Here is a 26677-nt window from a genome sequence, read left to right on the forward strand (position 1 = left end):
TTGGCCCCACGATGTCACAGGGACAAATCGACTCCTTAGGGAAAAGGTCAAATGCACACGGCCAAATCTATATGCTTCCCAAGTTCAGCTAGGGAAAGATACCTGTATTTTTACTTTCCACCACATTTTCGAGACCAGCTATAACTGGGATCTACCAAAAATGCGAAGAAAAACTGATTACACTTAAGTAGGGGTGTACAAAAAAAGAAAGGGAATCCTTGTGTTCTACCACCTTCTCTTTCAGGGCTTACACAGGAGAATTTCTTCTAGAGTCTTTATTCATCAAGAATTTTCTTTCCAAGAGATTTTATCTCTAATGTGCTCATTATCTCAGGTTATAAGATTCTACCCACTTCTACTAGAGTGGGATGTAGGTCAAGCAGATGCACCTGCAGAGGCGTTCCACTACCCTACCTGGTGCCTTAGCATACCCGTAAGGCTAAGAAGCACTGTACAGAGACAGAAGTGGTTCTCTGAGTCTCAGCGTTAATTCTGATATATTATTCCTGAGTCAGGCCCAAACTTTCGCTGACTCCAACTCTATCTTTATTCTGCCAAGGTTGATGGGCACCTGGGTGGCTCAGCTGGCTAAGCATCTGCCTTTGGCTCAGGTTATGATCCCAGCATTCTGGGATCGAGCCCTGCATTGGGCTCTCTGCTTGGTGGGGAGTCGGCTACTCCCCCTCCTTCTGCAGCTCCCCCTGCTTTAAAATCTTTCAAAAAAAAAATTAATGTATAATTACTTTATGTATAATGTATAATTAATGTATACTGCCAAGGTTGGTATGTAATCAAATAATTAAACTATTAAGGGATAACTTGGCCTACCATATATTATCAAAATCAAAACCAAAAATCTTACTTACCTTTCTCATCACCAACATACTCTCCAAGGTAAGGGGGAATCTCTGCCTGATACTGTAAACCAATCATTATTTCCTACAAGAAAATTTAGAAGTAAAAACAACTTATAAAAATATACTAAAAAACAAGTTCCAACTCATTGAATTACTACAAGTCAAAAGAAATTTCATCTTACAACAGCAACATTATCTTAAATTACTTCAGAAATGAAAAAAGCTACTTTAGTCCAAACTGTCTACTAAGTTATTATGATAGTAACTCAACTTACTTTCCTCAAATCTTCAGGTGAGTTACCACTGTCTGTTTCAACATCTTCAACTTCTGATTCCTTATCTCCATCACATGTAGTATTTGCTTAAAAAAAGAAAATTAAATTTTAAAAAGGTTTTTATTGCCTATTTTTGCAGCACGTGCCTGGCATGTGGCATTTTATAAAAAATCATTTGAATGAATGAGATTAGCACAAATATACTCAACTTCTTGTACTATTCTCACATTTTAACACTAGTCAAAACAAGAAACTGAAAATACTAAGGAAGTGTATGGTACCTTAAAATTTTTTGTTCTACGGTCAAATAGTTTGGGAAGGCAAAAGGAAAACCACTATGGTCACCTTAAAAAAGAACAGAAAGCAATAGAGTTCTTATTATGCTAACCCAGAATGGGACAAAGAGGTGTACATTAACTCCATCAAAATTATGTTTTTGCACACATACACCTGTATGTGTATTTGCATTTGTTAAGTGAATAGTTCTTCTATGACCAAAATACCTAAAAAATAAGCAAGGCTGCAGATAAGAAATTATTTCACTTCAAAGACCTTTTAAATATTACCGATATACATTAAGGGATAACACCAAGAACTAAAAAGAAAAAGAGAATTAAATAAATCACTAAAGACATAAAAAAATAGTTACTGAGCATCTGATGGTTTTCAAAACCAGGAGAGTAAAGGACCTTTTAAAACAAGTCCAAAAAATGTCCATAAAATTTCATGGCTGAAGAACTATGATTGGTTACGATAGCAACAGATGAATCTTGGGAAAGAAAATAGCCTTGCAAAACTAACCAAATGTTTTAGGTTTTAAAACGACATGTTGGTTCACCTCTATCCCAATAAAAAGTTATAGTCGTTATCAGGATTGTAATAGAACTGTATTTCCATTAAGTAAAACACTTAGAATATTCTGACGAACGATTTGTTTTGTTTTGTTTTAAGTCTGATGAGCTAGCGAATGCCATAAAATGCACTGGAGCCAGAGTATCAGTGTTACTACTCATCAGTAATGACTGAGCTTCTTACATCGTAAAGGCCTAGGGAAGAAATCGGAAGTTTCATGGGAAGTCACAGACGGTGTCAGATCATCTGCAGAAGACTGAGTTTCCTCATCATCACCCGACAACAGGTCTTTTGCTATTTCCTCCTGTAAGAATAAGAATGCAATGCTAGAGTTAGAAATTACTACATCTCATAAAAAAATTTTTTACTTAATAAAAGGAAATTAGACTTCATCAATTTCTTATTATTCATAAACATACAATGTATTATGATACAATTAAGAACTGTTGAAGGCCCCTTTTGAGAGAAGTAAATCTGAAATGCTCCTATAATTTACTTCATATACATATTTAATAACAATATTTAATTACATATAATATTTAATAACTATATTATACACTTAAAAAATCTGCCTAACTTATGCATAAGCAGAAAGCTTATCTGAACCTGCAAGCTAATTTTTAGCGAATTTACAACAAAAATAATCTTATGTCTAAGTGATTAACAATTAAACTCACTTTCTACCAACGTAAATAAATAAAACCAAAAAATGCCCCGAACTCTTCTCTTCCAATAATTAAAAAAATCTAACCAATGAAAAACTCTGACTAGAGATATAATTTTAAAAGCAAGACGTTTGAATTAACTTTTATCTAAGTACAGAGTCATCTGTGTGCCTGGTACATAGGCACTCAGTATTTGCCGAGTGACTACAGTCATTAAAGGTGTGGTACGTTAATACCACATCTGACTGAAAAGGGGAAACAACAAAACTCACAGGAAGAGGTGCCAAGATATGGATTCCTCTCCCTGTCTGAGAGTCCCTTTCCAGAGACCACAGAAAGCTAGCAGAGACTGTGGCTGTGTGAACTGCCCTCAGCAGGGACTATGCCTTCCCCACAACCAACAATGTGACAGATGTGTCACCAAGGCCTTGGCTGCTGTGGCTGCCTTCACTCACAGAGCCCAAGAAAACAGAACTTCTCCCCAACCACTCCACATCTAAGCCAGCTTGGATTGAAGGCTTCTGGGGGATTTATTAATCAATGCATTCAAGTGTTCAGAGGATCAAAAAAAGTTAGGGCAAAATCTAAGTTTAGATACTGTATGTCAACATAGTAAAGAAAAACTTTATGGGAGAACGCTCAAACATACAAAGTATGTTTACTTACTTAATTACTTACTTACTTAATTAATACAAAGTATTAAGAAGCTACTGGTACTTTTAAAGCAGTGTAATCAAAGCCAAACAATATTTAAATCGGTCACCAAAATGATAAAGAGCAATGGGTCAATAAGAAATTTACATTTCAGAAATACAAAATGCTTTTAATGAAAAGGAAACTAATAAAAACAGCCAATGGTAATGGATTTGGAATTTTTCTTTTAAATGCTTGTACTCACTTTGTCTAGTGTCATGTCTGGTAGTTCATCAGCAAGTTCACTTGGGGAGCTATTTGTACTGGAATTTGCCACTGCCGGAATTGCAGGTTCATAGCCATAGAACGCCAGTAAATCTTCTAAAGGCATGTTTCCTTCCTATTCAAGCCAGGGCACAAACATAAACTCAGTACATGTCACAATACAGAAGCACAGATAAACTGTGATGCCCTTAATGTTCATAAAACACATTATAAAAAAGCAGTATCAAATCAAAGCCAAGTTTTAGTTTTTCTTTTTGTACTACTGCTAGAAAATAGGCTCAAACAGTCAGAGCTATTATTAACTTATTAACAAAAGCCTAATGATTAACATCTTCATTTTTATTTCCAGCATCACTTCACTCTTTAAAAAATTCCTCAAATATTTAGTGATTTTTTTTGGTAAGCATTCAACATTAGTATAAAGATTTACCCTGAAAGAACTTACAAGTAATCAATCAATAACTTCATATAATACTCAGTGTGTTTCCTTGGATTTAACAGTTGAAGACCACTTGGTTTAATTCTTCATGTTAATTGGATGACAGCCAAAGGGCAACCACTTTTAGTATATGTGCTGCTGAAGCGAGCACCGAAGGGCAACTACTAACACCAATAATATTTATGTATTACTCTTCAAAATTATCCTTTCTATTACTAGCACCATATCTGTATTCTGTACAATTGTTTTAGGTTTCTCTTCCATAAACACCTACTGAAGTTTATTATCATTACGGCCATCTTACAGGTGACAAAATGGAGGCTTAGTTCTGGGTTCAAATTCCAGTACCACCAGTTCACTTACTGGCAGCGATGCTTTGATAAAAGTACATACTTTGGCTGCAATGTTTCCTATGTTATGAATACCTACGCTATGCCACATTTTGGCACCCTTTTCCCCCAACTAATCCATCTGGAAATACGTGGTGTATTTCCTTTTTAAAAATATCTTAATTCAACTACTACTATTTACAACTATTCAAATATATAAATACAAAATAATATATCTACAGACTAGTTAATTTGCTCAATATTTTAGAGATGTTTATGCTCATCTATTAAGAAATTCATTAAGCTTGCTTATAGGTTTCGTTTTCCCTTTAAGGCAAAATGCCTCAGTCATGAAGCAAAAGCATGAAAATGCTAAAACATGTCCTCAGCTGATCACAAAGTGAGCTGAAATGAGCCAGTGATGATTTCTAGAAAGCCGCTGTCAGGCTCAGAGGGGTGCCCAAGAATCTGGCCTTCTTCACCTTTACAGGTCTAGAACTTATATTTTTCACTGTGCCTGCTTCAAACAGATTCATGCTAAATGAGCTCTATAGAAAAGGTTTATGACAGAATGTGACTTTGTAAATTTGCAGGAGACATGTGCCTTTCCAGTGACCATACCAATCACGTCACTCATGAAATCCTTTCAGCTTGGGATTGGAATCCGTTAAAAAGCTGCTTTGGTAGCATGGAGTCAGCACAAATGGAGTTGGATGGTCAGGATGGACAGAAGTTCACCCATACCATGGGGAAACCTCGTGAATTCTTCTTCTCCCAAATCAAAGAACAGAACCCCTCAAATGTGCCCAGAACCAGATTCAGAGTCTCTCTAGTCCTGTTCCTTGCAGATTCCATGCAGCCCATTCCCTTTGGCTCATATTGGTTCTAAGAGGAGACTGGGTTGAAGCTTTTGCAAACCACCTGTCTGTATTATTTCTTCAAAACCTCATAGTTTCAGATTCTCTCCATGAGCTGGGGAGATGTCAATTTTCATGCATCATACACTAATAATCCACCTTTCCATCAATACAGCATTTACTGGGTCCTAGGTACTATGCAGAGGTTGCTAGCTGTAGATACAGAAATTTACAGAAAGTCCCTGCTCTGAATGAGTTCAAGTCTTAATGGAAGAAACTGGTAAGTTAACAATTATAATACAATGTGTTGATTGCAAAAATCAATTCCAGAAATGGTAGTATACACTGGTAGGTACAGAGAAGGGAAGAACTAAACTCTAGGAATAATGGCATGCGTGAGGTTAGGGAGGTGCCACATAGGGTGCAAAGACTGAGCTAAGTCTCGACAGATGAAGAGGTATTTGACAGATGAGGGCTGTGTACTAGGGACTTGTGGTGTGTCATAAGAAACACTGACTGAGCAGTTACTGGGTGCCAGTAGGCCACTGTGCCAAGTGCCAGTATGAAAAATAGGTCTTGCCCTTCTACAGAGTACAGTCTAGAGGGCGGAGGGGAGGGAGAATAATCACAATACACAAATATAAAACTGCCAATTACAATGAATGCAAAGGAAATAAATAGGGTCCAGAATAATGTAGAGAGTCTACTTTCTCAGGGTCAAAGGGAAGACAGAGCGTGTCCTTTACTCCCAGTGTAATGGGAAGTGAATGGAGACTAAAAAAAAAAGTGTGGGGGGGATGAAGGGGGAGTGCCATGACTTTATTTCTTCTTAAATGTTGGGCAACTACATAAAGAAAAGTTTGAGGAGGTGGAGAGACAAGAGAAAAGCAGGGAGACCACCTAAGGGTTTCATGCTGGATTAAGGTAGTGATATAAACATGGAGAGAAGTTAATAGATGATATATATTCTAAGGTGGAATCAAATGGGTTCCTGGATGTGGGAGTGAAAGGGAGAGAAATGTCTCTCCAGATTTCTATTTGAGCGACTGCCTATATGGTGGTAACTTTTACTGAGATAGAAAGGACTGAAGTCAGTTAAGCATCTGCCTTCGGCTCAGGTCATGATCCCAGGGTCCTGGGATCAAGTCCCACATCGGGCTCCCTGCTAGGCGGGGAGCCTGCTTCTCCTTCTCCCTCTGCTTGCTGCTCCCCCTGCTTGTGCTCTGTCAAAAAAATAAATAAAATCTTTAAAAAAAAAATAAAAAGAAGAAAGGACTGAGGATGGGTTTCTGAAGGAAACAAAAGTTCTGCAGAAGACACAAGTTAAGTCTGAGAGGACTATGAGACATCTAAGTAGAAGAGTCAAGTTGGCCAGCAGCCTGGTGTTCATTGAGGATCAGGCTGGGCTAAAGATATACATCTGGCATTCGTTAGCATCTAGATGATATCTAAAGCCAAAGAAGGCAAGAGGATACAAAGAAAAGAGAAGGGAATATATGCTTTATTAGAAGAACTTCCAGATATATTACCCTACAGGCAATGGGAGATGTCTGGAAAATTTTAAGCACAATATGCATTTTGAAAATAACATTCTAGGGGGAGTAGAAGAAGGAGAGCCTCAACTAAGGAAGGGAATTATCTGAGCAAAATTAAGAGAAAAGAATGTATTTCTTGACCTACTTGATAAAGTAAATGAAAGTGACAGAGGAGTCTAAAAGGATTGCCTGTTTCTGGCCTGCAAAGGCTAAATACCTATAGAACCGTTATGAGACAGAAACATCAGAAAACTTGAAGGTGGACAGTGGGGTAGTAAATGATAATTCAAGGCAAAAGCTGAAGCAATGGGCTTGAATGAGATCATCCAGAAAAGGCATACAGAGTGAGAAGACAAAAGCTAGAACTCTGGGAAATGCCATCAATTAAAATGTGGGCAAAGAAAGAATGGCCCATAAATACCAGAGAGCAGAACTAAGAGAAAGCAGAATTACATAAGCTAAGGAAGAAGCAAGTGTGGAGAGACCAGAGATAGTCATTTTAGGCCAAATATCAAAGAGAAATCAAGCGAAATAGAGAGAGGAATTCTCTGTACCTGTCAAGCAGGAATTACTGGTGATCCTACAGCCTACTGGGAGAAACAAAGCTGAATCGATGGAGGAAAGTACATGAATGAACTGAATAGAGGGGAGAGAATACATACAGTATAAAAAGAGAATCACTAAGGGCAACACAGGGTTAAAACAATTTCTCCCAAATTTAGGAAACATGAGTAGGATTCTCTATGCTGATTTTAAAAAATAAGTGGGAAGGAAAGACTTAGGGCAGGAGGGATGGAATTAGGAGTTAGCTTAGGATGTGGCATATACTCTTGGGACAGTAGGGAGAGAAGAATGAGTATAAAAGTTAAGTTTGTATGTGTGGGGCACATAGGAGATTCCAGGTAGTCACTCATGAAAACCCCACTTTCTCTATAAAGACACAAGTACAATCATCTGTTGAGGAAGAAGGTGACTATCTTAGTGGAACTTCATCAACACATTCAAGGAATGACACTAGTTACCTAAAGGGAGCTGATGATAAAATACAGAAATTACTTGTACTAAAAACTTGTATAGCAAAACCAGAAAAGGTGAATCTAATCTCTGAAGCACTTCACAAGTGAGCTATTAGACCTATTAATAAAGGACTGTTCTCTGAAGCACAAAATAAGTTTTTAAAAAAATCAAATGAGTAAATCTCAGTCTCTGAGATCTGTGGTGGCTAGATCAGCGTAGAAGTTTGATCCAGCACCTTATCACAGGTAGAGAATTTTTCTCTTCTTTTTCTCAGGTATTTTGTTGACCCTATTTAAATTTTAAGGGGCATATTTGAGTCTAGTCATACTTATAAATGAACTATTTTCTAACTCAAAGGTTTTATATCAGGAAGAACATAAAATCTAGAGGCAGAGGACTCATTAACTGCTAACCATTACTGTAGGCAAATCACCTAACTCCCCTCACCTACATTTCTTCATCTGTAAATAGAAAAGTATCATAATTTCCTTGATCCTATGATGCATAACCTCACGTGCCAGAAATTCGGATGCATCCCATTATCAATGTACACATTTCCCATAGTACTGTTCTTCCCTGACTCCATCTATATTACTTCTTTAAATCTATGGTACATTTCACAATCAACAAGGACTCTTAACCAAGGAAATAATGCTAATACTCATCCAATACACCTGATGGTGCTCCTGCATTGATCAACAGAAATTGTCCGAGTGAAGTGTAGGACAATTTTCATATGACACCAGTCTGATATCTTAAAATATGCATTGCAAAACAGTATACATATAGTTTTAAAAAATTTAAAAAAAACAAACAAACCGGGGCGCCTGGGTGGCTCAGTTGGTTAAGCAACTGCCTTCGGCTCAGGTCATGATCCTGGAGTCCCGGGATCGAGTCCCGCATTGGACTCCCTGCTCAGCGGGGAGTCTGCTTCTCCCTCTGATCCTCCCCCTCTCATGCTCTCTGTCTCCCACTCTCTCTCTCAGATAAATAAATAAAAAATCTTTAAAAACAAACAAACAAACAAACCCACAAAACAGGAAGAATCTATACCAAAGTGTAAGTGGTAGAAAAGGTGATTTTTACTTTCTCATTCCACAATGAATATCATCAAGGGAGAAATCTACGTATTATTGTAAAGAACTTCTCTAAAAGTTATAGCTGGAGACTATTAAATTAAAACCTCACAAAACAATAACATGAATAAACTATAGTAAGACACAATGTAAACCTTATTTTATACATTTAATAACATAAATCTAGTCACATAATGTATTCTCTATACCAAAGTTCTACTATACAAAAACTGTTTTTATCTCTTATTTTTAATACATACTGTACTAAAAATTTGTAAGCACTAAAATACAGGCCATATTTATAGCCTATAAACTATCCAGTTTACTATGAGTATAAAAACTTACTGTAATTTCTAAAAACAAACATTAACATCAAGCCCCTAAAACTGTGAACATTTACAAATACCTAAATCAAAGTTCCAATAATAAAAGGTGAACAGAGTACATTAAATGATATAGAAATAATTTTAAATTTCCTCTATAAACGATTTTTACTCTTTATATTTGTGTCTCTATCTGCTATTTTGTATTCAGTGTCATGTTTCATTAAATATCAACAAAGAATAGAGACCACATCTACATAGTTAAGCTTTACTACAGATAAGAATTATAGTTCGGGGGGCGCCTGGGTGGCTCAGTCGTTAAGCGTCTGCCTTCGGCTCAGGTCATGATCCCAGGGTCCTGGGATCGAGCCCCGCATCGGGCTCCCTGCTCCGCGGGAATCCTGCTTCTCCCTCTCCCACTCCCCCTGCTTGTGTTCCCTCTCTTGCTGTGTCTCTCTCTGTCAAATAAATAAAATCTTTAAAAAAAAAAAAAAAAAGAATTATAGTTCGGAGGAAGTGGGCAGTCAGTCACTCTTAGAAATAGCTCCTCTTACCAATTGTTCAGTGAGAGAAAGATTAGGCTTCTAAGTGGAGATACAGTTCTTAGGTCTTCCCTAGAATCTGTTTAAAGATCACCTGTAGTTTTCTGTCCCAATTTCCAAGAATGTCATAAAATACCAAGAAGCAAAACTGTCCAAGTACAGAGAAGTTGAAATATTTAAAGACCTCTAATTTTTCTGAATCTTCAAATTAGTGATAGATATCATTACAAAGCAAAAAATTAATTACCAGTGTTTATTTTTTTAAGATTTTTATTTATTTGACAGAGAGATAATGTTAGCTGGATTATATAATTCTCAATTATTCTAGGCTACCCATTCATAAGAGGTAGGAAGAAGTGCCCGAATAAAGCCAAGCAGAACTCAAGACTCTTGGACATCTTTTATCAAAAGGCAGTATTTTATCAAGACCCCTGAAAGGATCAATACCTAAAGCTTTTCTTAAGTATTTCCCAACCATTTTATCTCTATATTCTCAAATCTGTTTGGCTATAAGTTGGTTTTGTTTTTTTGGTTTTTTTTTTTAATGATTAAATCTAACAGCAATTGTGTTGGATTAATTTGTCAAGTGAATGAACATGTTTAGAAATTTTCAGGTCTACCAAAGTAAGCCTGGAGTCTAGATCCTGAAGACTGCCTCTGTTTCCCTGTATATTAACATGAAGGGAGAAATGCAATAAGAATTCATCTCTGCCTCACAAAGATAGCAGAAGAGATTATGTAAGAATGTGTCTTGTCTCTTTGAAGAAAAAGAGGTATAAAAACTCAAAGGATTATTATTATTATTATTCCTGAAAGCTTTCGTTATTCTGGGCTGATCAGAAATGTGCAAATAAGGTTAATTTATAGATAAGTATAATCCTACATTTTTCAAGTGACCCCAATGGAGACCTCTCTCTGTAGTCCTGGTATAAATATGTGTTTAAAATCCAGTTCATTTCCATTTCTATTGATTGTGGGTTAAAGAAGTTATAAACTACATTTACTCTTGCCAACTTTTTAAAAGATGGCTGAGGGGTGGAAAATGGGACATTACTGTTTTACAATTAAAAACAGAGTAAAACTTTTTCACTTTCAATGTTCTTTTAGTATTCTACCAGATTACAAGTTATTTAAAGGAAAAGACTTCTCCCTGTATCTACTGCAGTGTTTACTTAAACTCAAGTGTGATGCTAAGTAGAATAGTGTGGTATAATGCACTGGGCTGGGCTACGATTCAGAACCAAGTTTAGGGCCCACAGTTCTCTATATCTCATTATTCTCATCTGTAAGATGACCACATGTACCTACTTCACTGTGCTCCAAACACTTAAAAATTAGATTAAGAGATATAAAATAATTTTGAAAAATTAAATAAAAATCTACTTATTAGGCTTTCCTTCAAAATAATGAGAAGATCAGTGACAGTACATAAAAGTTAGGTCAAAAACAAAGATCCTGATCCTGTTTTTATTTCAGACAGATTGTAAAATAATTTATAATAGAATTTCAAAATCTTGGGCGCCTGGGTGGCTCAGTCGGTTGAGCGACTGCCTTCGGCTCAGGTCATGATCCTGGAGTCCCGGGATCGAGTCCCGCATCGGGCTCCCTGCTCGGCAGGGAGTCTGCTTCTCCCTCTGACCCTCCTCCCTCTCATGCTCTCTGTCTCTCATTCTCTCTCTCAAATAAATAAATAAAAAATCTTTAAAAAAAAAAAAAATTCAAAATCTTTACTGTAAGTTTGCTATTAAAATATGAAAGTAAAATCCTTTACCTTTTCTAAGTCTTCAATTTCAGAACTGAAGTTTTTACCCTCATCCATCATTTCCTCTTCTTCAAGAGTTCTTTCATCATCATAGTCATGGACCAACATCTCAGCAGTGGGGTCAAAATCATGATCCTCAGAAGACAAAGACCCAACTGGAATGAAACAAACAATCACTTTACACATTCACAACGTTACTTACGAGAAAATAATTTGTGTTCTTTTGCCAGTTCCTTTTAATGTTTATATGTGAGCTTTATTAAATGCATTTACTATATACTTTTTTTTTTTAAGATTTTATTTATTTATTTGACAGAGAGACACAGTGAGAGAGGGAACACAAGCAGGGGGAGTGAGAGAGGGAGAAGCAGGCTTCCCACTGAGCAGGGAGCCCGATGCGGGACTCGATCCCAGGACCCTGGGACCATGACCTGAGCCGAAGGCAGTTGCTCAACAACTGAGCCACCCTGGCGCCCCGCATTTACTATATACTTAACAGGTTATAAGGACCATACAGTTCTGAAAAGATATCTAAATCAGCAAAAGAACAAGGCAGAGTAATTTAAAAACTTTAATAAGAAGTCCAGTCCATGAGAACAGAACTTATAATGGCAACAAAGTGATTTAAACGGAGGAGTCCTAAAAAAATGTTCTAAGATAAAAGTCAAACTTGTTTGTCAGTTAGTTTAATGCATTTGTCTAAAAGCAACAGAAAAATGAAAGAAGGATTATTAATGGAAGATTTCAAAAGAATCTGTTATCCACTAAAGCTCAACACTTCAGGCAAAGAGAATACATTATGTTACCCAACTTGCAACCCTCAAAGGTACAAAACACAATAGAAATCTGGTTCATGAAAAAATACAAGTTTTTGTGAAGCAACTATACAGCAAGTCAGTCTCTAAAAGTAGTATGTCACTTTTCATGTCCATAACTATATTTCAAGCTCTCCGCACAGGCATTAAATTGTAAGAGCATGCTTTTCTTTGTACGACTAATAAGGTAATTAGTTTTTAAGATTATGTGAAGGAAATATAGAAAAATCATATCTGCAGGTTTTTGGAAGATGTATCCTGCTGCAAGTTGTTTTGGCCAATTCATACTGGTTTATAAAATTGTAATGCTTTTTATAAGCAAATGTGAAGTCAACAGGATACTCTGAAAACAAAGTTGAAAAATGAGTAAGATTCATAATCCCAAGAGAATGAAATCGAATCTATGAAAAACAGAATTTTCTGTTTTACTCTAGTATCTAATTCAATTAGACCAGTAACTCTCGAAGCAGGGAAGCAAAGAAGTACCAGAATCTTGGAGTAGAGGAAGGGTGAAGTGGAAGGAAGTACATTTAACATAAAAAGTTTGGTCTGTTTTTAGTAAAGCTATTTAGTATTTTAAATTTCAAACACTTAAGGACAGCATGAGATCATTACCAAAACACTGACCTACACCAAGGATTTTTCACTATGAGAAAAAATACAGACATCATTCAATGATTTTGATTCTGAGTTTGGAGAACTCTAATCATTAGTCCTAAAAATAACACAATTTCTATGGAACTTAATTCTTTAGGAAGCTTACATTATGATGTTATTTTTTTAATGTTGAAAGATATTATCTGTTCATTTTAAAACCTGTTGAAATACAGATGGTTTAACTTATTTTTAAGGAGAAAAATGAATATTTATTAAAGAGCTCAAAAGCACAACATCCACTATTATCAATTTCCTATTTTGAGGAATTCCTGGAAACCTCTGTGGTATATAAAGTGTCAGGGATGAAACAGATGGTAACTTTTCCACCTCTTTAAGGCAGAGCTCTGTCCTCTTTTGTAATCCCCACATCACTGGTCACAGTGCTCTTCCCTCTTAAAGTGGAAGGTATTCAGTTAAGGGCCAGAAATCAAAGGGCCTATGGGTCTACTCCTGGCTTTGTCCCTGGCCTGCTGAGACCTGAGGCAAGTCATTTAAACTTTCTGGGCCCAGGTCCAGTTTTTCATTTGTAAAATGCATAGTGTTGGCTGAGATGACCTCAAGAGCCTCTTCTAAGCTCTAATATTTTCTTTAAAATTGGCTAAGTGATTAAAAACAGGTTATAAAAGTTTTTTAAAACACCAAAGCCACGATGTCTTCTTGCTCTTTATTTAGATTGCAACTTCTTAAAAGCAGACAGTGATGCAAAATGGAAAAATTCCATTATCATCCAGATGTTTGGCATCATGTATATAAATATTCTGTTCCTGAAATCAGTTATGACAAAGAAATGTTTGTCTCAAAATTACAAAAACTTCTTAAAACAATTTTTTAAATGTAAAGATGTAGACAGCTATCTGAAAAATAACCACAAATTTCTTCTACTTGGTGACTATTTTATAATACCTTGAAGGATAATCAAGTGAGACCTTAAAAGTCAACTAAATGCACAAAATAGTATGCAAGGAAATGGGCTGTTCACTCTAAGGCAACATGTTGCAACGGAGAATTTGGGAGCTTTTTCAGGCTCTATTAATTAGGTGACTCTCAGTAGAGAAAAAGTCTTATCAAGTGTAAAATAAGGGACCTGGAGTAGTTCAGAGGTACTTTTCCTGTAGACTATCAGAGGGAAAAGAGACAGCCAAAAAAGGGCTGGAAAGGGGGTGAGAAATTGAAACCAAACTGTCCTCTCATGAAGGGACTCAGGGGAGCCAGAAACCCCAAACTGTATGCAATGATGCATACGTGGAGAGTTCAGGAGACAGTCCCCTGCGTTCATCAGAACCTGACAAGTGTTTCCCATTTCAAAAAGGTTAATCACTACTCGATGATCTAAGGCTGCCTCACCTCAAAATTTTGTATTATCACTTTCCTGTGACAAACTTGGAATTCTGTTTCTTTTAGGTAGCTTTACTGGAAAATTGAAACTCTCAAGTTCCAATTTTAATACAATCTATAGTCATTTCTCAATTGTGAAAAATTTAGGAGACAAAATAAGGAAAGATGGGGAGTAATCCCAAATTTTCGACAATTTAAAGAGTTGATTTCTCGAAAAAGAAAATCTAAACTAACCTGGGAAAGTTAGTGGAAAGTTAATTTGAGATTAACTGTTTCAGGCTTGGAGGAAAAAAAACGGTATGTGATAACTGAAGATATATTACTTAAAAAGAACACTTGTCTGTTAGCAGCTTTGTAACTAGTTATTTTTTTCAGCATGAAAAAAAAGAGAAAAGTGTAACTGTTCCTTCCTCGAACAACTGAATTACCAAAATGTACGCTGAAACTCTTAAAAACAATGAAAAAACTCGCAGGACAAATTTTTGTGCGAAAACCTTTAGGAGTAGATCTCTGAGCCCCCCACATTACCCTCTGGGACCCACTGAAGAGGTAAGAAAATAGGACAAACCTGGGCTCGAACTTCCAAAAGAAGCCTAGAAGAGAGAAGAAAACGTGCGGTTAGATCGCGCAGCCGGGGGGAAGAGGCAGCGCAGGCAACAGGGCGCAGAGGAGGCGGAGCCCAGAGCTCCTCCGCAGCTGCCAAAAGTACAAGACGTAGCTTCGCTCCAATCGCTCCCAGCCCCTTTCGGGCCCCTCTTGGCTGCCTCGCCTTCCTCCCCGAGTCCCCAGTGTGCAAACTCGCAGACCCGGGACGAAGCCCAGAGTCTAACAGGCAACTCCAAGCCGCCCCTTGGAACTCAGCAAGTTACAAAGCGGAGAAGCAAAACCCAGAGCAGTCGCCTCACGGCATCGGTCCCCAGTGCCCGGCATCTCGGGAGTCCCCCAAATCCCACCCGGCTCTCCACGGACCCAAACACCACCTCCCAAAGTAATACCCTTTCCTGGAAGGGAATCGTCCTCCGAGCACCTAGTCTACCCCTGGGGCCCGAGAGCCCCAATTCCGAGGCTGTCCTCTGACCTGAGCGCAGGCCAGCTCGAAACTGGACACCCGCCCCCAAACCAAAGCGCAAACCCCCCATTCTCTCTCCCGAAACTGGAGACGCGGCCCCTCAGTCCCAGAGATGCTAGTTCCTTCCAGGGTGTTCAGTCCTTCCCTAGGCCCGCCAACGAGCCCCTATCCCCAGCGAGCTGCAGCCGAAGGGGCTCCTGCTGCGCCACCCCCTCCCCCCAGCTCACCAGTCCCGGGGGACACGTCCAGGGCAGCTTTGCTCGCCCGGCCTCCCTCCTTCAGCCCAGAAGAAAGTGGGGTTACCGAGAGCCCCCAGAGATAACGTCGAGAGTCTTGGACTGCCCCCTTCACACCCAGGGGCTCCCCCACCTCCAGGGCTGCGGGGCGAGGAGTCCCGCTCTCATCCCGCGAAGCTCGGCGGCCGTACATCCCGCTTGCCTCGGTGCCCGGAGCAAAGTGGAGCGTGAGGCTCCTTGGCGCCGCAGCCCGGACCCGGTGGGCCGGGGGCACAGAGCGCTCCTCCCGCAGGACAGTGGCGCAGCCCGCTCCCCGCTTTGCAATCCGGCCGCGAAGCGGGGGAGGGGGGGGCTCGGCCGGTTTCCACCCACCCTGGCCCTAGAAAGCAGCGCGGAGGCTCCGGCGGCCCGCGTCAGCTGCCCGGGGGCATGGCACGGCGCCGTCCCCAGGCCGGGGCTCGCTGCCGCCGGTCGCCACCTCCGGTCCGGCCCCGTCGCGCAGCCGGCTCGGGGCCGGAGCCGCCGCGGCCTAGTCCCGGAGGGAGACCGCTCCCGCGCCCGCTCCCGCCCCCCGGCCGGCCCCGCCACGGCCCGCTGCCGCCCCGCAGCCCCGCCCCACCGCGCCGCTCCCCCGTGGGGCCGCGGGAAGGGCCCCGGATCCCCCACGCCGGCTCCGGGGGCGCGGGGGGCCGCCGGGCGCCCGTTCTAGCCCGGCCGCTCCTGCCCGGTTTCTCCGCTCACCTCCGCCATATTGGTACCTTTAGGGCGAACGAGCAGCGCCGAGCCCAGTCCCCGGATGGGGCGCCTGAGCCAATCGCAGCCGCCGCCGCCGCCGCCGCCGCCGCGGTCCGCCCGGCACCCGCCCGGCGGCGGAGGCGGCTCGGCCCCTTATAGGGCAGGGCGGCCCGCGACGCCCCCGGCCCGCTCGCACGCCCACCCCGCCCGGAGCCCCACGCCGCGCCCCGCGCCCCGCGCCCCGCGCTCGCTGCGGACGGCCCGATGCGCACCGGCGCTCACCCGCCCTTCCCCTCTCGGCTGGAGTAAAGTTCCTGCCGAATCGGAGGCAAGTGGGGGACGAATGGAAACTCGGGCGTGGGACGGACCCACGTCCAGGCAGTCGAGGCCGAAGAGCCGGCCGGGGCAGCGGAGACTCGACGGACGGACACGCTAGTCCGGTAGGACGCGGGGGAGGCCGTCAGGAGACGTGAAGGCACAACTCGACAGACGTCCCCCAGTGAAAAGAAAGGAAGTGATCGATGCAGTAGACCGATGGACAAGAGAAAGCCCCGGAAAATGGGAGAAGTGACTGGTGGACGGCAGGGTCAGTCCAGAATGAGAGGACAGCGACCAGGCACTTTGCGGTTTCCCCGAAGAGACCTGAGGAATGCGGGGTGCAAACCGGCATATCCTGGCTGCTGGAGTGGCCGGTGGAAGTGGTCATTTGCCACACAGGCTTTGGAAGATAGCGACAGTACAGAAGAACGGGCAAAAGATCGACAAGGCAAAGAATTTGAAGAGACTTGCACAATTCAGAGGAGACATTCATAAAATATAAACTGCGCATGTACCCCCCAAATTAGAACAATCCTAGGGGTTATTAATTGCTAAATAGTCCAGGGGATGACCCAGGGGTACACACTTGATAGGCCTGTAGAAGAGCAAAATAGTATATCCGAGGCCCTAAATTGAGTCTCAAAAACTCTACCTCCACCCCAGAAGGCCAAACATTTGCTTAGGGTCAAAAAGAAAACTAGTCCTGTGGGCAAGTGGATGGGTGGAGAAGGGAGAACAAGGCTTAACAGACATACCTACTCTTAGAGGTGCCTTCTGGCCATTTGCTCTTCATTGGGAGAGGTAAGTCTAACTCCTGGCAGATCCATATCCACACTGAACAACTTTAAGCAAAGTACACACATTCACTAATAAGTCATGGGTAGCCCACAGAAGTAAATCCTGCAAGTTCAAGTCATTATGTCAAGTCGACTTGGTATAGGATTGTCTTGAGGCAGGAAGCCAGAAATAACAATATGTATGGAAAAGAAAGTTAAAAAATGTGGAAGAGAAAAGTCTCCTGTAAGGTCCATGGATAAGGCAGATGCAAATACTCAGAAAAGTATGGCAGGACCCTACAGACACTTGCAGAGGAGAGTGATCTCGGACATCAGAGTTCTTCTCCCAATTGTTGCTAAAACATGTCATATTAAATGACAGAATTGAGGTTTTTGCTCACAAGTTGAGAACCTTTCTAGAAGCTGAAATTTTCCATACTTTTAATCTACACACGACAGGTCTGCTTTTATGCTGGGGTCACCTTTGATTCTCCACTCCAAGAGAACATACAGATGCTGAGGCTGAAGACTGGATTATGGATAGGAGGGGAAAGAGTTACTTTCAACATTTTGGCCAAGGCATCTTAAAAATTAAAGTTACTCCATTGGTAAACGTTATTTATTTATGGAAATTTTAGGGGAAAATCACTTCAACCATTTCAAAACATCGTAAAGACATGGAAAATTACACTTTCCCTGCTGTGAAAGATATCTTTCGACCTTTTGTCCAGCCAAAGCTGAACTTTGAAACCAGAGGCTTGGCACACGTTGTATGTACTGTCCTCAATGAGGCGTTTAGAGTTTTCAAAGTTAAAAAAAAAAATGGCTTGAAATTAAGTGCAAGTGATTAACTTTAGAAATGTTGCAGTGAGCATGCCCTGTGGACAGAGCCATTAAACAGTGTCCTGATCTGCTTGCCCACAGCATGAGCCACCATAGACCAAGTCAAGGATCTGAATCACAAAGAAAGTGTCTCCAGCAGCCTGCCTTGTACTTAATACTAGGGAAAATGTTTTCTTCATAGCAAAACTTGGCTAATCCAAACTATAAATGCAGTCTTAGATTCCATTCTGCCATGCCCAAGAGGTATAGAGACTCTTTCATTTGCATGAACTTAGAGTTTCTGCAGATACTTTTTTAAAAAAATAAACTGTAAAGATTCCATATAGGCATTTGTAATTTTGACTGCTTATATTCTCATAGTTTATGTAGTCTGTGTCCAGGGTATTAAATAAGGATTCATAGAAAAATAGTGAAGCTAAATAAATTTTCAGTTTAAGGAAGCAGAGCTATTTTCTCACCTTCTAATCACTAGAGAAAAAGTTTATTGCCTAGTCTTACATAACACATTCCTTTTACGATAAAGTGTGTAAAGTCTACCTATGTACATGGATCTTTCATTCTTTTTGATGACAAGACTTCCAGGAGTTGGTAGAGAAAAAAAAGTCTCGTTGTTCCAGGGAGTGGAATAAAAAATCGCTTTTTACTGTTGTTTTTATTATTCTGTCACTACACAACGGATGGCATTATATAGAGAACAAGTCCTATGCTGGACACTGGGCACTATAGGATCACCGTAAGATTCCTTGTCTCTCAAAAGCTTATAGTGTAACTGTATTCTTGTATGTGGTGGATGGGAACAAGAGGAAGGAAAACTCAAAACTGAAACCGTGGTAACCCTTTAAGGAGAACCAAAATGTAACAGATCCTCCAGCCATCTTTAAAAATGAAGTAAATCAGCCTGGGTGGCTCAGTGGGTTGAACATCCAACCTTGGTTTTGGCTCAGGTGATGATCTCAGGGTTGTGAGATCACGCCTCCCCACCCCCCTACCTGTGGTGGGGCTCCTTGTTCGCTCAGTGGGGAGTCTGCTTGAGATTCTCCTCTCCTTCTCCCTCTCCCTCTCCCTCTGCTCCTCCCCCAATTTGTGCGCGCGCTCTCTCTCCCATAAAAAAAAATTTTTTTAAAGAAATAATCAAGAAAAGTTTATAAATGTGTACTTTCAGACATTTTACAAAAAATAGGTAAAATAAGAAAATGTAAATATGAAAAATGAGGACCAGGAGGTTAATACCAGAGAAAAAGTTAGAACAAGAATATTCAGATAATGAGATGTAACACAATATGAGAGTTAAACCATAAATTTGGCTTGCAGCTTTCTGAAGAAAAGGCAAATAAATAAATAATTGCAATTAATTGTTTGATTTTCATTGTCTTTGGAGAGAAATATACAAATTCTTCAATGGCAACAAAGCTTTTTCAGCACACTTTAAAAGAAATATCTTGCCTGAGCTACACAGTAACATAGTAATGTAGAAGGAAATACCCTCTACCAGACACTCAAATGCATTAGCAGGTTTTACAACACTATTTCTTTTAGTGACCATTCATGAAAGTTGAGAGTACTATATGGCTGTATGACCTACTGAAAGCAGTTTTAATAGGGCCACCATAATGCAATGCAAATATTTAGCTTTCTACAGATTCCATCTAACCCAAGGGAAAATAATAGGCTATCCAATGTTAATGTCTATGGTAGTTAGGCAGGCATAATGAATGGGTGAAGTAGGTTAATATGAAGGCAAAAATGGGGGCAATAGCAAACCAATAGATAATAATCCTGCCTAAATGGGGCAGCCACAAACTTAGACTGGCTCTTGCCCTATAAGGATGTGGGCCCAGTGCTTCCAGACATTTCAATTTTCCAAAAAGAACTAGAAAGTCATATTTTTATGAAATCTGTTTTTTAAAACTTGTCAATTAAATTTTTAAACACAGTGTAGGCCAAATAAGTCACATTAAGTAAATCGTGCTGTGAGCTTCCAGTTTGCAGACCCTAACATAGAATATCCAATCAATATGACCTCTCAAAATGGTTTCAGATAAGACTGTAATGCCAACAATTCAGCTCTCCATTGGATTAAACTACTTGCATTTTTTCTAAAGATATCCATTTCTCCTGTGAGATACTCAAATATTTTTTTTGTTATAATGAACGACTAGTCTCTGAGAAGACTAATGCATTATAATAAGTTTTGACTAAGCAAAGATTGCTAACAGAAGGGAGATGCTCTTCAGAAAAAAAAAGAGTATTCACAGAGATGAAAAGAGAATGAATCCTTAGTTCATTACAAAGATGAGAACCTGTCCACAGACATGAGAATCTATTTGACCCATGAGTCAAGGCTGTCCTTAAAATATGATGGAGGCATCAGGCTAACACACCTTTGTAAGGTGATCCAAATTAGATCTTCAACTCAGTAACTTTAAATTTAAGGGATATTCTCAAAAGAATTGTGAATATTTATACCCCTTTGCACATATCCAAGTCGACATCTAATTTTTCCATTGTAAGTTTAAAGAGTTGCAAAGGATATACTTCCCAATGTATTACAGTGGTGGTAATTAAAAAACAAAAAGCCTTTATTTAACACTTTAAAATGTATGCAGTGGGGGGGCACCTGGGTGGTTGAGCATCTGACTCTTGGTTTCAGCTCAGGTCGTGATCTCATGGTCATGGGATCCAGCCTGGAGTGGAGTCTGCTTGGGATTCTCTCTCCTTCTCCCTCTGCCCTTACCCCCCTCAAGTAAATAAATCAATCTTTTAAAAAATAAAATAAAATGTATGCAATGGAATCTAAATACCATAGCAATTTGATATGTCCATCATTCTTTTCTATAAATAGAGAATATATTTCTTCTTTAACAGTTGGATATTTTATAATTCCTTTTTCTCTCTGAACTCATATTCCCATCCTATTTTATCCCACTGTAATATGCTTAAGCCTAAAAGTTTTCTTTAAAGATTTTATTTACTTATTTGACAGAGAGAGAGCACAAGTAGGAGGAGCAGCAGAGGGAAAGGGAGAAGCAGGCTCCCTGCTTAGCAGGGAGCCCGATGCGAGGCTCAATCTCAGGACCCTGGGATCATGACCTGAGCCAAGGGCAGACGCTTAACTGACTGAGCCACCCAGGCGCCCCAAGCCTAAAAGTTTTTTGGTGATGCCCTACTATCTTTTTCTACAACAAAAAATATCTCTATAAATTGACACTCAAAGTTAATAATTTCCCTCTAGATTTAAGTTATCAGTCCAATTATTATTTTTAGTCCTATTATTAATTCACAATTGATCAAAACAATATACCTGTATTACAAATTTTGATTAAAGCTTATTGAATGAAAATCAAAACTGCACTGAAATCAATCTCTTAGTAAGATGAATGGGACCTTAAAAAAATTAGTTCATGTACCTGTGGATACATTTTACAGAATACTAGAATGAGAACGAGTTTAACATTGGTTCCATTCTTTATGTGTATAGAAATAAACTCTGAGAAATCATATACATACAATAAGGGCTTTGTTGTTAAACCATCACTGAATTCTTTGAACCCTTAGTAATATATCATGTTGTGATCTTCCATCAAACATTATTGTTAATAATCTTACACTGTTATTTTGATTGTCTTCAATTTTGTTGAAAGTGAAGACTTAAAAACTACCTTATTGCAAAAGGATTTGTTACCCAGTCCTTAATGGTCCTTCACTATAATTCACTTCAATCTTGATGAATACCAAAAAAGACTTTGCCAAGACTTATCAAATGACTGATTGTAGTGGTTACTTTTTTTTCTCTTAGAGGCACATGTTTAAGCCAATACACTCAGAAAAGGGAGGGAAAATGGAAATATTCTTAATTTTAATACTTTCTTGTCAATTTTAAAATATTGTATTTTAAAATAAAATTGTAAAATAAAATTTTTAAATATTTTTTAAAAAATCCTTTTTATCTTGTCACATATTTTAAATATATTTTTGTCAAAACCATGGAGCTGTAGATTCAGCCCATTCAGTTTGTGGAAAATATTTGCCAGGCAACCCAACTAGCAAAGACTGTCCCCTTTGTCAAACCAAACTGCCAGGTCAGATTTGCTTTCTTTCAGAGAAAGTCTGACTTCATTTTCCAATTCTAATGAGTGTGTTAAATCATATTTTGAAGCATATTAAAAACCACTGGGTAATAAATCACAAAACATGTTACTATAAAATAGATTACTAAAAGCAGGCAATTCAAGATTAAAATGATGTAAGATCTAATAGAATTTATTCACTGTATCATAAGTTATAAAGAATAATCAACATGTAGTTCCTCATTACTTCATTTATTTTCATTCAGTGCAATGTGTAGCTAAAACTGATAAGTTATTTATATTACAAGGGATGTGGTAAAAGGCACAGTAATCCTTTGGCAAATGTGTACATGTATGTATTGAACTTTGGTGTTTGCTTTGGAAAAAAAAAGAATTAGGAGTAAAAAATCAGAAATACTCCGCTAATTTCATTTGTGTTCAAACTTAATATTTGATGATACAGAAAGGTATGTGCTGCTAAAAATAATCAGTCCAGGAGTTAGCCTTTCTTTTTATTTTTAATAGGAAGTGGGAAAATATCACAAGATGAAGTGACATAAGGATTTTTATCTGTGAGTTTTATCAAGTGTTCATAGATATATAGAAATCTGAAGAAAATTTTCAGTTTCCTTTCGGAGACATGACCTACAATGTATATTGAAACTACTTGAAAACACTTGTTTAAATAGTGTTTACTATTGCCTATCAATGCTGGCTTTACTTTGCTCTTTCCAGAGCCCTCCTTCAAGAGCAATGCATTTTTTGACAGTGGTCAGGAGAGAAAATAAATAGTCACTAAATGAAAATTATTCTGCCTCTCACTATCTACACTCCACAACATACTGTCTGATATCAAAAAATCCCAACAAGGACCAAAATACTCCATTCCTCACACCATGCTTAACCTAAAAAATATATGACAGGAAGATTTAACATGCATTAAGTAAGTTCTATTAGCTTATTATATATCCTTCATTTTAAGGTGTATTTCTAAGAATATGCCTTGAGGGGCGCCTGGATGGCTCAGTCGTTAAGCATCTGCCTTCGGCTCAGGTCATGGTCCCAGGGTCCTGGGATCCAGCCCCACATTGGGCTCCCTGCTCTGCAGGAAACCTTGCTTCTCCCTCTCCCACTCCCCCTGCTTGTGTTCCCTCTCTCACTGTGTCTCTCTCTGTCAAATAAATAAATAAAATCTTAAAAAATAAATAAAAATAAATAAAAAATAAAAATACACCATGAAGATTTCTTCTTATATCTTAGTAACTCTAATTGTAAAAAAAAAAAAAAATTTCACTTCTCTAGGTCAATTGACCAAAACAGAAAACAGGTTGAACAAAACAACTATTTAAGTACTGACAAGTGCTTCGTAATTCTATGTTGTGCTGTGTTAGAATGGAAACCAGAAAGAGTCTTAAAAAAGCTTAACTTGACAATTTCAGAATTTCAGCACTAAGTAACAGGCAACCAGTTTGGAGAACTGGGTTTGCAATGGAATGCACAGGGCATGGATAAACAGGGTCTTCTCTCAATGGAGGATCATTATCATCTCCCAGGGTATTAGCAGAACTAGACTTATAAATTATCTTGAAGAAGGAATGCACAATTTAAGGAATACCAGTGACTTTGCTCTCCATCCCCCCAATGAATTTTCTGGTGTTAGCTTGAGATGAAAGACTTGCATCTTCTATACTCTTGGTTGGCTTTTCAGAATGTGAGCATCTTGCTGTATTGAGTGTAATTCTGGTGTTTAAAGGTATGGGGGCAGAGGTATAGCATGGCCTACAAATACAAGCCAACTTCTTCATCTGGTGTTCAACTAAAGAGATACCTATTACTGAAGGAAAATTGACTCCATTGGACTTTTTGAGAGGCTTTATGTCTACTTCCAGTGTGGTAGTTTCCTAATGCTTTCTTTCTTCAGTTCAATTTTTAAAAAAAATTATTATAGGGGCACCTGGGTGGCTCAGTCAGTTAAGCATCCAACTCTTGGTTTCAGCTCAGATCATGATCTCAGGGTTGTGAGATCAAGCCCCAATCTGTCAGGCTCCAAGCTCAACAGGGAGTCTGCTTGAGAGTCCCCCCTCGCTCTCTCCCTGTGCTCCCTCTCTCTTAAAAAGAAAAGTAAATAAATAAATAAAATTTAAAATCATTATTATGTGGGTGCCTGGCTGGCTCAGTTGGTGGAGCACACAACTCTTGATCTTGGGTTGTGAGTCTGAGCTCCACGTTGGGTGCAGAGATTAATTCAAAATAAATAAAATCTTTAAATAAATAAAATAATTATTATGAAATGTTTCAGGAATATCAAAAAGTATGCCATTTAAATAGCTTTTTATCTTTCTTTTTCTTCATTTAGTTTGCACAAACTAAATGTAAATGCAGTATGATTCCACATTATAAGCATTTATTGAGTACCTATTAAGTGCATATTATTTCATATAATCCTCCCAACCACCTTGGAGGTGGATATTATCTCTATATTATAGATATAGAAACTAACAGAAATTAAAACTTACCCAGCTTGCAAATGACAGAGTTAAATTTGGGCACCAAGCTGCCAGAGCTCTTTTCTTCATATCAAGATGTCAATGGGGAAACCAAGAACTACTAAAAAAAAAAAAAAAAAAAAAGCATTTAGTTGAAATCTTGGTAATTATGAATGAGACTAAGAAAACGCTTTTGGAGGAAAAAACATGCTAAACTAAGGGACCCCATTGGGATTAAGCCATGAAACTGGATAAAAGAAAAAATGTGTATCTTACCAACTTATCGTAATAATCATTCAGTTAGGTAAAATAATCTGAGTTATATGGTGCTTCAAAGATAGCAAGCCGAGAGGGCACAGACCATGTCCAACGAGTCCCGCTTTGAATACACTTGGCCTAGCACACCACTTGGCACATAGTGCACACACACAGTAAACATGTGTTGAATGAATGAATGAATGAGGATCTAGTCCAACTACAGCCACTTCCAAATGACCCAAGGTATACAATATGACGGTAATAGGCAATGTGTCCTACTGCATCATTTGGAAGGGTGTTTTAGAGGCAGCAGTCATTCACTCATTAATCCATTTACAAATCACTTCCATTCCTGGCCTTTGGTTGGATTGGGCCCACCCATGCAATGCACGTACCAGGAAGTCCAGCCAGGGACACGGGCCCTCTGACTCACGGTGCATTCAGGCAGCCCTATTGCTCACCTGTTCTGACTTGTTGTGGTCCCTCTCCCTCCCCCACCTCAGACGCCTAACTCCCCGTGATATCGCAGCACAGAGTAATGTCCCTCAGGGCCCCCTTACTTTTATGACTCACTGGGACATGCTTCTTTGGCTTTCACCCCCTGCATTCCCTCTGGAACCTCCACTCATCCAGAACTGCAAGTTTTTCCTCGTCCACACAAGCCACCTCAGCTCTACCTGGCCTTCCATCTGGGAGAGGAAGGGACATATTGAGCTCGCTGTGCTGGGATCTACAAAACCACAATGCAAAGCAGCTCTCCTCACGCACCAACTTGTATTTCAGCTTTTGAAATACTTATACCCTAACACTTATCTTTACACACAAATGAATCCTCCCCACCACTGAGTGGATTTCTAGCCAAAATGACCATGTCAAAGTGTGCAAGGACAAGTCTATTCTTTTTTTTTTTTTTAAGATTTATTTATTTATTTTAGAGAGAGATAGTGCATGAGCACGTGGGGAAGAGGGGCAGAGGGAGAGAGAGATTGGCAAGCAAACTCCTCACTGAGCACACAGCCTCATATGGGGCTCGATATTACGGCCCTGAGATCACAACCTGAGCCAAAATCAAGACTAGGACCCTTAACTGGCTGAGCCACCCAGGTGCCCCAAGAACAAGCCTATTCTTTGGCAGAACTTTTAGACATAGAAAGGATTTTCTGGAACTGGTTATATCAGAAGCATTTATGAGCTGTATTAGTCTGCTAGGGCTGCCATAACAAAGTACCACAGGCTGGGTGACTTCAACAGCAGAAATTTATTTTCTCACAGTTCCGTAGAGTGGAAGTTCAAGACCAAGGTGTTAGCAGGTCTGGTTTCTCCTGAAGCCTTTTTCCTTAGCTTTTAGATGGCCACTTTCTTGTTATGTCCTCACATGGCCTTCCCTCTGTGTGCACGTATCCTTGGTGTCTCTTTGTGTATCCAAAAGTCCTCTTATAAGGACATCAATCAGATGGGATTAGGGCCTACCCTAATGGCCTCATTTTAACTTAGTCACATCTTTAAAGGCCCTATCTCCAAATACAGTCACATTGTGAGGTACTATAGAATTAGAACTTCAACATATGAATTTGGGGGGACACAATTCAAGCCATAACATGTGCCCCCCTCAGATTCTTTCCACCCAATCTGCCT

General features: G+C 39.6%; 1 protein-coding gene across 5 annotated transcripts in view; it reads right to left on the reverse strand.

Annotated features, from left to right (window-relative positions):
• The window catches only part of MIER3 (MIER family member 3), a 38574-nt gene extending 13685 nt beyond the window's left edge, over nucleotides 1-24889 (reverse strand). For 2 of the 5 annotated variants that reach the window (XM_035014455.1, XM_035014454.1), the window contains exons 1-7: nucleotides 24815-24889; nucleotides 14823-14847; nucleotides 11457-11602; nucleotides 3548-3682; nucleotides 2168-2288; nucleotides 1133-1218; nucleotides 867-939 (exon numbers count right to left, since the gene is read on the reverse strand). In XM_035014455.1, coding sequence (XP_034870346.1) covers nucleotides 867-939; nucleotides 1133-1218; nucleotides 2168-2288; nucleotides 3548-3682; nucleotides 11457-11602; nucleotides 14823-14847; nucleotides 24815-24874 — 646 coding nt within the window. In that variant the 5' untranslated portion in view covers nucleotides 24875-24889. Of the gene's footprint in view, nucleotides 1-866; nucleotides 940-1132; nucleotides 1219-2167; nucleotides 2289-3547; nucleotides 3683-11456; nucleotides 11603-14822; nucleotides 14848-15692; nucleotides 15901-16300; nucleotides 16354-24814 lie in introns of those variants that run through there. The other 3 variants (XM_035014457.1, XM_035014456.1, XM_035014458.1) reach the window with 3 other exon arrangements.
• Between the last annotated feature and the right edge of the window lie 1788 nt (nucleotides 24890-26677).

This window comes from Mirounga leonina, unplaced genomic scaffold (assembly GCF_011800145.1).
Source record: "Mirounga leonina isolate KUSES-001 unplaced genomic scaffold, KU_Mleo_1.0 Mir_168, whole genome shotgun sequence".
Lineage (NCBI taxonomy): Eukaryota > Metazoa > Chordata > Mammalia > Carnivora > Phocidae > Mirounga > Mirounga leonina.